The 11,883-nt window shown below is 47.2% G+C and overlaps 1 protein-coding gene across 1 annotated transcript; it reads right to left on the bottom strand.

Moving 5' to 3' along the window:
• Nucleotides 1-207: 207 nt before the first annotated feature.
• Nucleotides 208-861, bottom strand: LOC150027165 (putative E3 ubiquitin-protein ligase RHC2A). The gene has a single exon (XM_090303835.1). It carries the CDS (start codon nt 859-861, stop codon nt 208-210), a length of 654 nt encoding a protein of 217 aa, XP_090159961.1.
• Between the last annotated feature and the right edge of the window lie 11,022 nt (nt 862-11,883).

Here is an 11,883-nt window from a genome sequence, read left to right as displayed (position 1 = left end):
GAATTAAAACTTTCAGAATTTCTGCACACAAACTAATACCTTTGGAAATTCTTTGACACTAATATCAACCAATAATCCACTGAATTTAATAAACAAAAATGTATTACAAAATCTTGATAACTACTCTTGCTACAACTCAAGAATCACTAAAGAAACTCTATATGAATTTATCAAACATACTGAAATAGTTTCTGTGTAAGATTGCTGCTAGTTGTCAAGGGTTGGCAAAGAGTAACGACACAAGGGACAGACGCGACTAGTTTTGAGCCATGTGAGAATACAGTGTAGATGAAACTCATGATGGCATGGCATTGTGTAGCACTCGCAGTTGATATTCAACTCTTCTAAGCAGATGCAACAATCATCACTCCCTTCCACCACCGTACATTTCTTCAAGAAGGTCTTTGTTATGGTTTCATTCGACTGATTCATTCTATAAACCTCCCACGATTCTTCCCCAGATGCATCTTCCCCAGCTGCATCAAATCCAAAATCCAATATTATAATTGTCACAAATAAAGGGATGACTTGGTGTTGAGATTCCAAAGGGAGATAATCATCAATGCTACCAACTTCAAACAGTTCTTGAACTGAGGAAACTACCCCTTCTGTTATTTCATCAATGGATTCAATGGAGAAGCTTAAGCCTGACAAAAGTGACTGTAAGAAAGTTTGACCCTCTCGGAAGAAATCATTAGAGGAAATTGATAATGAAGAAAATAGATTTTGCAACCCTTCTGTATCTGTGTTAACTGAGTGATATTCAATTTTGATGTGGAAATTGAAAGTATCACCAGACACAATCGTTGTGTCTTGGTTATCCAACCTCAACACGTTATAGTAGTATCCTTGTGACGGCATTCTTTCTCAGTATGTTATGGAAAACGAAACAAAGTGTACTATTCTGCAAACTTTTCAGAAAGAAATTATTCTCTATATGAGGATGATAGAAAGATCCAATTCATATATATATATAGAATGATAAATATATATGATATTAATGAATTAATGCATTAAATCCTAGTCCAAGAATATCTTGATATTTATCTTGAGTATGATTAAATTGTGTATAATAAAGATATATTCTTATTATATTATAATGAATTAATTTAGGTATTATATATTTTAAAAGAGGATTTTCTTGGGTATGCAAAATGCACGTGGCATCATGATATTGGTATTTTTGTTCAATTAATAAGTAAATCGATTAGATTAATCAATTAATATTCAATCCTAGTTGTTCTTGATTTCATCAATTCAATACAATTAAGGATATATACAATAAGAATACATTTTGATTAAATGAACTATAATTAGAATTCTTGTTATCATCTTTATTTTTTATCGTTACAATAACGTTATGTTATAAATTTTAAAATAATCAGAAGAATTGTTAAATTGTTAAACTAAAAAATATATAATTAAAATAACATTAAAAAAACAGTATAATTATTATTTAAAATAAAAAATACATTGATATAGCTATAACTATGTAAAACAATATAAAAATATGAATATAAGAAAGATTATTAACTCATATCTTATATCCTGAGATACAGTTCTAATATGTGTTTGGTATACACTCTTATTCTTTTGATATACCTGAATGAATTAACTCATAAAATTTGTCATTTTCTATTAAAATATTGTACCCAATTATATAATATCATGATGAGTGGATCTGCCTAATTAGATTGTTATTTGAAGAGAGAAAGTCTCCCTACACTAGTATATACATGAAGTAAGTGATGTAAATACTCAGGAAGCACGTCGCCAGATCTTCCGACAAGCTCAGATCGGAGCTGGTGAAGACCCAAAGGTGTAAGTTCGAGTGTACAACTCCAGTGAGGCGATTGTTGCGCCAGCATCGGGCGTGAAGGGTGTTTGGGTTGAGGGGACAGCTCGCCTATCAGCGACGGGATTCCCAGAGTGGACATTCGTTGATGGCAAGGTTTCCTCAGCCAGAACACGCATGGCGCAACGGTAAGGAGGGTGCCATTAGAGACAAGTGATATCACAGAGATGGTGCACTTTGCTGCACTCGATACTCGCCTTGTCGGGTGGTGCTCTAGAGCATGTCGCGTGCTAGTTTACCCCTTGAGTTGAGGACTTAGCCGCGCGACTGGCTACTATGCAAAAGTGATGTTCAAGTTGCCCCAGCCCAGATGACGACACGTGTAGGGTTTGATTCTCTCAGTTACTCCAACCCAGGTGATGACACGTGTAGGGCTGGGAGAAATAAAAAAGTGACGCTCGAGTTATCCTAGCTCAGATGATGACACGTGTAGGGCTGGGTGCTACCTGCCATCCCAGCCCAGATGGCGACACGTGCAGGGCTGGATGCGAGCCACGCGTGCAAAAGCATAACGGCTTAGAGAGAGAAAAAACCTAGCTATAAAGGTAACCTTAACAGAATTTGCAGAGGTACGTTTTTCATTAAGGCTCATTCTGCTAGGGTTGTGTGCTTTTCAGTACGATCCTACAGAGCATATTTTCTCTCAGTTTTGGGTGTTCTTGTCACTGACTTGAGCGTCGGAGCGCCACCGGCCGCAGAGGCGCCACTGTGTGTTTTTCAGGTTCTTAGAGAGGCTATCTGTGGTGTGGACTTGGAGGGCACGTGGTGTCAAGCTGGTGAGGAAGATCGTGACGAGGCAACGCTCTTGCGCTAAGTCAACCGGCAGGATCATCTGGCGCCCACCGTCGGGCCGTATAAAAGGTGATTCCCAACCATAGTTCGTGTTTGTGGTGTTTTTGGTGTTTTCTGTTCGACTGCTCGCTATCGCAGTCGATTCCTGGAGTTTTCACCGTTTGTTTGGAGTTCTTTGAGTTGCTGAGTTTGCTGAGGAAGGATGAGGACAACACGCTCCAGTTCAGTTGCGCCATCAACAGACGAAGATGCTGTGTCTATGACACAAGTGATGGACATGATGAGGACGCTGCAGGAGAACGTGGCTGCATCGCGTTCTGAACAAGAAAGGATGCACGAGGCGCTGGTGGCCTCGCAAGCAAGGAACGAAGAGCTCAACAGGATCAACGAAGAGCTGCGCAAAGCCCTTCAAGAGCGGGAGGAGCGTGCGGCTGGGGACAGATCTGCACCCCCATCCCCACTGCGCAGCTTTCCGATGCCTTTTTCCCAAGAGATCATGGACTCGGTGGTCCCGGCTAACACTGTGGCAGTGAAAGCGTCTTTCACTGGGGTGGAGGACCCTGAAGCCCATCTCACGGCGCTTCATACTCAGATGATGCTCTCAGGGGGCTCAGACGCGGTGTACTGTAAGGTGTTCATGAGCACTTTGAGTGGAACGGCGTTGGACTGGTTCGTCAGTATACCTACTGGCCACATTACCACTTTTCAACAGTTTTCCAAGATGTTTGTTGAGCAGTATATAGTGAACAAGGCGCCACCTTTGGTGTCTTACGACCTGTTTGATATAAGGCAGTACCAAGGGGAGTCCCTGAAGGATTTCCTGAACAGATTCGGAGCTCAGATAGTCCGTTTGCCAGGAAAGAACGAAGAGATGTTCGTGCACGCCTTCAAAAAGGGCGTGTTACCTGGGCCTTTTAGTGAGTCGCTCATCAGGAGCCACCCCGCCACGTTTGCTGAAATCCGGCGACGTGTTGTGGCTCACATCGTCGCCGAGAGCGAGGTCACCGAGAAGAGGGGAAACATGGCCCCAACTAAACCGCGCGCCCAAGCAAGGGTACAACCGTAGAGGGTAATGGAGGCGGCGGCGGGAAAGAGGGATCAAAGGACGCGCCATCCCTACGACCCTAAGAAAAATAAGAGCAAGGGACCAGGGCGCCCCAGGGAGAGTAATCGCCCCCCAAGGTATGAGTTTGTAATGGGTTTGGCTGATTTGATCGCCATCCCAAACATTGTTGCCAGGCTCAAACTGCCTGAGAAAACGACGGAGAAGGTTTTGGGGCCAAAGCCAGACACATGGTGCGAGTTCAACAAGAGTTTCGGCCACTCTATCAACTCGTGTTTGGCTTTGGGACACCAGCTCGCCGAGCTGGTCAAATGTGGTTTCTTAAAGGATTACTTGCTAGAGAAGCAAGCGGACCAAGCGTCAGGATCTCAATCGGCGGGCAGCGGAGGGCAGCAGCACGAGGTGCCCATTCACGGTGAGATCCACACCATAGCTGGCGGATTCTCCGGCGGGGGGTGCATTGCGTCGCAACGCAAGAGGTACGCGAGGTCGGTATTGTCAGTAGAAATCTTTGAGGATCACTCACCCGACGTGGACATCACGTTCACCAAGGGGGATCTTAGGGACGTGGTGCCTCACGACAACGACCCTATCGTGATCTCGCTTGTCACGGCGGGAAGGACTGTCCACCGGGTGCTAGTCGACCAAGGAAGTTCAGCAGACGTGATGTTTTGGACGACTTTTGAGAAGTTACAACTGTCCCCCGATCAACTAAGACCATATGGGGGCTGCTTGTACGGTTTTTCCGGAGACCAAGTGGAGGTGAGGGGGTATATCGAGTTGAGGACGACCTTCACTGACGGTTTGGCCTCACGAACGGAGAAGATCAGGTATCTTGTTGTAAACGCCTTGTCAGCGTACAACATACTGTTGGGAAGGCCAACGCTCAACAGAACAGGAGCTGTGCCTTCGACAAGGCACATGAAAGTCAAGCTGCCGTCTATGGAGGGCATGATCATCACTATTTGCTCCGACCAGAAGGAAGCGAAGAAGTGTTACGAAAACAGCCTTAAGAACAAGAGGTCTGTGTGCCACGTAACCACAACGCCTCCCCCTGGCGTGGAGCGAGAGCGCGAATCCCGGCGAGTTTCGAATACAGCGTTAGAGGTGGTCACCGAGGGCGATGTGCCGATGGGGAACGCAGAGGCGAGGTCAGAGAACTGGGAGGGAGAAAGAAACTGCTCGGAGACCGCCAGAGAAACCGGTATCGCGAGGGCCTTGATCGCCAGCGAAGGTCGTAGAGGAATGGCTCGAGAAGGAGATCAGCGGGAAGGTGTTTAAGTTGGGGAGAACCCTGGATAGCGAGATGCAAGACCAGATCGCCAAGGTGATAAGTAGACACTTGGATGCGTTTGCGTGGGCTACTTCAGATATGCCGGGAATCGACCCCGATTTTTTGTGCCATCGTTTAGCGATGGACCCCCAAGTCAAGCCCATCCACCAAAGAAGAAGAAAGTTCAATGAGGAGAAGAGACAGGCGATCAAGGAAGAGACACATAAACTCCTTGCAGCGGGCCACATCAGGGAAATCCAATATCCAGAATGGCTCGCTAATGTTGTTATGGTCAAGAAGAGCAGCGGAAAATGGCGAATGTGCGTTGACTTTACAGACCTGAACAAGGCCTGCCCAAAGGACTCTTATCCTTTGCCAAGCATAGACGCCCTGGTAGACAGTGCATCAGGGTGCAAGCTGCTCAGTTTTCTGGATGCCTTCTCGGGGTACAACCAAATCAAAATGCACCCCATGGACGAAGAGAAGACCGCCTTCGTGACGGAAAGGTCATGTTATTGCTACAGGGTAATGCCCTTCGGGTTGAAGAATGCAGGGGCCACACACCAAAGGCTGATGGACAAGGTGCTCGCATCCATGCTCGGAAGGAATGTGCAGGCATACGTCGACGACATGGTCGTGACGTCCCTGGAGAACGACAAGCACGTCGCAGACTTGGAAGAGTTGTTCATCACGATAGCCAGGTACAAGCTAAAACTGAATCCTGAAAAGTGCGTTTTTGGTGTAGAAGCAGGGAAATTTCTGGGGTTTCTCCTGTCAGAGAGGGGAATCGAGGCTAACCCCGAGAAGTGCGCCGCCATTTTGGCAATGAGGAGCCCCGCCAATGTGAAGGAGGTGCAGCAACTCACGGGGCGGATAGTCGCCCTGTCCCGATTCGTATCGGCAAGCGGAGAGAAGGGCCACCCATACTTCCAATGTTTGAAAAGGAACAACAGGTTTGTTTGGACAACCAGCTGGGCAGCGGGGCTGGGGTCATTTTGGAAGGGCCCAACGGAGTGTTGATAGAGCAATCATTGAGGTTTGCTTTCAAAGCAAGCAACAATCAAACAGAGTATGAGGCTTTGATCGCCGAAATCCTGCTGGCGAAGGAAATGGGGGCGAAAGTGCTGATGGCCAAGAGCGATTCGTTGTTGGTCACCGGACAAGTAACTGGCGAGTTCCAAGCCAAGGACCCGCAGTGATGGATATCCACTAGGAGAGGATTTTATTAATGAAGGAAGAGGATTTTCACCTACACATTTGAAGTTCTTCCTTCTAGTCTTCTCACAAATTAAAAGAAGTCAAAGAGAAGATCAAGCCTAAAGATAAAGAAGTCTACAAACTCTCAACTAATAGGCTTCATATTAAATATCTCTCTTTATAGTTTCTTTTAAATTGTAAATAATATAGAATAATGTTTAGAAAGGTTCTTAGAGGGAAACATGAGACACCTCTTTTGTAAAAGCATCTTTAGGCTTTAGTTTAGCAAATTCTAGAAGCTTGGGGAGTGAGCTTAGTAAGGGGGTGTGATCTTAGGAGTTTTTTGGGTAGCTTAGGGAATAAGCTATGTAAATGACCAGCCCTTACTCCTATAAAAGGAGGGCTTAGGTCCTTCACAATTCAGATTGGAATTTTATAGTAGAGAGACTATACTCAATTTTGGAGAGAATTTGTGAGTTTTGAGTCTTCCTCTTCTTTGCCTTATCTTGTGAGCTATGGTGAGCTTCAAATGGTGGCACTCCATCACTTATCTTGGGTCAAGGTTCCAAGTGGCGTGAATGGCTTCTTCCAATCCTCAAAATCCAACAAGCATCTTCCTATAAGTGTTCTTCTTCCCTTTTCTTCAATTTTCCATTCAGCAGTTTTTGATTCCTAGAGTTTTACTTCTTTTTCTACCGTTTAATTTTGTGTTTCCAGCATTGTGTTCTTAATTATGTTTGGTTCAGTAGCTAGCTTTTTAATTTCTGTCCAGTTTTAATTCTTGTTCTTCATTCTTTGTGTTTTGATTCAATTTGACAAAACATGGACTTCCATATGAGTCTTGGTTGGTGCTAAGTTTTGGTGAGTTCTTGAATTAGAGCATTGATCCAATTCTAATGTAAAGTGCCTTTCAAATCCAGCTCAAGTTGATCCTAAGAATGTCAAGAATCATGTGTTCTTGTAGTTACATTCACATCACGCAGATGGCAGCCTACTTGGAGTACGTGCAAGAGCTAAGAAGATCTTTCGCTTCATTTGAAGTGGTGCATGTGCCAAGAGAACAGAATGCCCGAGCTGACTTGCTGGCCAAGCTCGCCAGTTCGGGCAAGGGGGGCAGGCAGAGGACTGTCATTCAAGAAACCTTGAAAGCGCCTCGAGCATTCGTGGCAGACCACCAGGTTCTTCATGTTGGCAGATCAATGGAAAGAACGGCGAGAAGTCATAGATTCCTAACGCAGGAAACTCTGAGGATGCCGAGGGTCAGAGCGCGCCCGGCGGAAGAGGCGAGATCGATGCAAGTTTGCGCTATCCACAAACCAGACACGTGGATAACGCCATACCAACGCTATTTAGCGGATGGTGTGCTTCCAGTTGACTCAACTGAGGCCAGAAAGATAAAGAAGAGCTCCAGCAAGTTTACCCTTATTGACGGCGAGCTGTACAAGTTTGGATTTACACACCCTCTTCTTGTATGTGTACATGGAGAGAAGTGCACGAGGATTATGACTGAGCTCCATGAGGGGATTTGCGGGAGCCACATTGGAGGTCGATCGCTGGCAACAAGGACTATCCGTGCAGGCTACTACTGGCCCACGATGAGGGAAGATTGCAAGAGATACGCCCAGCGTTGCAAGCAATGCCAGCAGCACACCGACTGGCACAAGGCACCCCTAGAAGAGTTAAAATCAATCTACAGCCCTTGGCCGTTTCACACGTGGGGAATCGACATCCTGGGACCCTTCCCATTGGCAGTCAGACAAATGAAGTATTAGGTTGTGGCGATCGAATACTTCACGAAATGGATTGAAGCAGAACCAGTGGCCCAGATCACCGCACACAAAATCCAGAGTTTCGTATGGAAGAATATTGTGTGTCGTTTTGGCGTGCCCAAGCGTCTAGTATCAGACAATGGGACCCAGTTCGCAAGCCACCTGTTGAAGAAACTTTGCGAGGACATCGGGACACAACAAGTGTTTGCATCTGTGGAACACCAGCAAACGAATGGGCAAGTGGAGTCCGCTAATCGGGTTCTGCTCAGAGGATTGAAGAGGAGGTTGGAAAAGGCCAAGGGGTCTTGGGCTGAGGAGGTTCCCCGCATAGTGTGGGCATACCATACTACTGAGCAATCGGGAACCCACGAAACCCCGTTTAGCTTGGTGTACGGGTGCGACGCGATGATCCCAGTTGAAATCCAAGAGAGCTCGCTGAGGTTTCTGAACTTCGTGTCAGAAGACTCGAACGAAGAAAGGAAGATGAACTTGGATCTGCTGGATGAGGTCAGGGAGGAAGTGCGGGTGAAGGCCCAAGCAGTAAAGAGAACGGTTGAGCGCAAGTACAACTCCAAGATAAAGCCGAGGCAGTTCAGAGATGGCGACCTGGTGATGAGGAAGGCCCACCAGTACGAGATGGAAAACAAATTATCGCCCAAGTGGACAGGACCGTTTAGAATAACCGAAGCACTCGGGAACGGCGCCTACCGCTTGGAGACGATGGAGGGAGGGGCGATTCCTCGCACTTGGAACGCCACCCATCTCAAGTTTTACTACAGTTGAGCCTTTGTAAGTATCAATTAACTTGACCAATTTAAGATGTATCAGTTTGAACAAATTTTTCAAGGGGGCACTCTTTTTCACTAAGGAGGGTTTTAATGAGGCCACCCAGTAAATAAGGTTTCGAAGTTTATCAAAGTTTCCCAGCTATTAAGTTTGCATGCTGTCTGTTTGCCAAGTTTGGGGGGAGAGACCCTATCTTCCTTGTGTAGTTTTAAAGAAAAATGGCAAATCCGAACTGCATGCATCCAGTACAAAATTTCCGAAACGTAAAGTTTTTTAAGTCCTCATCGCCATGTGGCGATCGGAGGCACAAGAATAAAGTTTTTTAAGTCCTCACCGCCTCCCGGCGACCGGAGGCACAAGTATCGGATTTGCTCTAGGCGAGAAAGAGATTTAAAAGACCTCCTCGCCTAGAGCGAGCATAGGCGAGAAAGAGATTTAAAAGACCTCCTCGCCTTGAGCGAGCATAGGCGAGAAAGAGATTTAAAAGACCTTCTCGCCTTGAGCGAGCGTAGGCGAGAAAGAGATTTAAAAGACCTCCTCGCCTTGAGCGAGTGTAGGCGAGAAAGAGATCACAAGACCTCTTTGTGTGAGCAAATTGAGGCAAGTTGAAAGCTCTCAGTGCATCCGGGGGAGGAGGAGATGTAACCCCTAGGCAAGTTGAGGCATCAGAAAAAGTCCTTCTCACCCTCAAGTGAGTTCAGGCAAGATTAAATCGAAAGGTCAGGGGTGCTAACGATCTCAAGCGTGGGAAAGGAGGGTTGGAGAAGGACTTTTTCCCCCTTGAGAGAGACACCAATGTCGACCTAGTAAGATCAGTTAAATCGGAGGTGAAGGGTGGTTGGGGAAGGTTCGCAGAGGACACTCCACCACCCAAATCATTGTTCCAAAACTCAGGGAGGTAGAGAAGGATCTGAAAGGCGGCTCTACCCCCAGATGAGGGAACAATGGTGTAAGTTATCTCAGGGTAAAGGCTCGGGGAAGGCAAAGAACGATTCGAAAGACGGCTCTCTTCCCAGGTGAGCAAAGATGAAATCAGAAGGTGGTCCCGCAAGGGACGCTTTCAGTTAAAGGGAAGATGACGTCGCCAGAAGCCCATGGTTTGAGATTGGAACAGAAAGAGAATCGCACAGCGGAGGCCGCGTCTGCGAAGTTCTGAGCGACGATGTAGAGACGCCTTAGGCCCTTGGCGGGTCGGGCAAGAGAAGTTCCAGGTGCTAAATGGTTTGCAGAAAGTTAAGTACCGGTTGGTGCAAAGTACGTTGAGTCAAGAAAAGTTAAGTACCGGTTGGTGCAAAGTGCGTTAAGTTAAGAAAGAACCATCCAGTTAAACCAGTTGATTGTGCAGCAGATAAATTAGAAGATTATATATATATATATATATATATATGTGTGTGTGTGTGTGTGTGTGTGTGTGTGTATGTGCACATGAGATAAGACCAAGGTAAAGCATAAGAGTTTTCAAGGAGATAAGTCAATCGGGGGCACGATCTTGCCGTCCACCACTTCGTTGTACACCGAGAACTCAGAAAGATCGAGGTCAGGATATTTGCTAGCAAACTGCTCCAAAGCAGCGCCAAAGTCGGAAGTTAGAACCTGGGCAGCCTCAAGCTGAAGCTCGTCGATCTTCGTCTTGAACCCACTGTTCTCTTCACGAACCTGGGTGACTTCAAGCTCGAGCTCGTTGGCCTTCTTCTTGAGCCCGCTGTTCTCCTCGCGAACTCGAGCAAGCTCAGCAGCAGTTTCACTAAGTTCCTGGGAGGCCTTATCCCGATCTTGCTCAACCTTTCCCAGAAGGGTCTCTCTCTCGATTGACCTCTTCTCCAGGTTGACCATCTTCTGAGCGTCAGTCTTCTTTGCCTCCTCCAGCGCGGCAATTTTCTCCCTTAGAGGGACGATCTTGCTCTCCAGCTCGACGGCGTCTTGGAGTTTGTCATGAAGCTTCTTGCGCAGCTCTTTGTTGTCTTGCCGCACGCTCTAGAGCTCGTCCTTGAAGGCATTTTCAACTCGCGAAAACTCCAAGCCTTGCATCATCATATCGCACTTGGTCTTCTCGGCTTCAGCTTTCGCGGTGCTTGCCACCTCCTGGTTGATCCGATTGTCGAGCTCAAACTTCTCCAAGGAGTCCTTGAACCCTTCGCCGACGATTTGGGGAAGACAATCGTCAACCATGGCACTTAGGCGCACGGTGAAGGACTTCAAAGCTTCTTGAAGAGCGGCAGGGAGGCCTGAGGTTGCTGGTGGAGGCGAAGGTTGGTGCTCACCACCACCCTCACAAGGTTGTACGGCGGGGGGAGCTTCGAGGCGTGGTGGTGAGGCAGGCAGCTTCTCGGCGGCTTGTGAGGAGGCTTGCGTATCAGCAAGTTGCTCAGGAACGGCCTCAGCAACTGAAGCGTTTGAAACGAGAACATCCCCAGCGGACTCGAATGGTGTGGAGGCGCTGGGGGGGTTCTCGATGAAGTTTGGAGCGACGCTCTCAATTGCTGGGGGCTCGGTCACCGCCACCCTTTTCCTTTTGCAGATTAGCCCGTCCTTGGTGCTTTCATCCGCCTCTTCGTCAGATACTACCCTGGGGGCTTTCCTTTTGGCCTTCTTGAGAGGTAGTTTTTTGCGTTGGGGGGCTGGAAGAGCGGCAGCAGCGGGTGGACCAGCTGGTGGGGATTGGCCCTGGGCAGCAGCGATCTCCGCAACAGAGTTCGGGATCGTTTCAGAGCCCGCCGCAAGCTTATGGGACCTGGCTATGGCGCGTAGCTCAGCCATCCTATCTTGTCCCAGCATCGTATCTGCAAGGGGGGCCAACAGTTATCAACTAGCACAGAGAATTGACAGGTAATAATGCATGAAGGAGTTTGAAACCATATGCGAAGTAGAACAACAACATCAAAGTAGGAATGAGAAAATGCAAAGTCAAGCTAGGGAAACTTGAAGGCTTAAGGGCAAACCTATGTGAAAGTCCAATTGGCTTTCATAGAACTCGAAGGAGACGATGGAGGCAGTCGACAGGGTCACGTTGGAAGAGGCGACTTTCTTCCAGAAGCCGCATAAGTCCTTGTCGAGCTCCCCCATCTTTTCTGGCTCCCTACCCTTCCTGAAGCTCGACTCCTTTTTCCCTTTGTTCACCCAATACAAGGGGAACCTGTCGAGAAGGCAA

The sequence above is a fragment of the Phaseolus vulgaris genome, chromosome 6 (assembly GCF_051622355.1).
Source record: "Phaseolus vulgaris cultivar YP4 chromosome 6, ASM5162235v1, whole genome shotgun sequence".
NCBI lineage: Eukaryota > Viridiplantae > Streptophyta > Magnoliopsida > Fabales > Fabaceae > Phaseolus > Phaseolus vulgaris.
The sequence above is the reverse complement of the archived record's forward strand: the minus strand, read 5'-3'. Positions and strand labels throughout refer to the sequence as shown.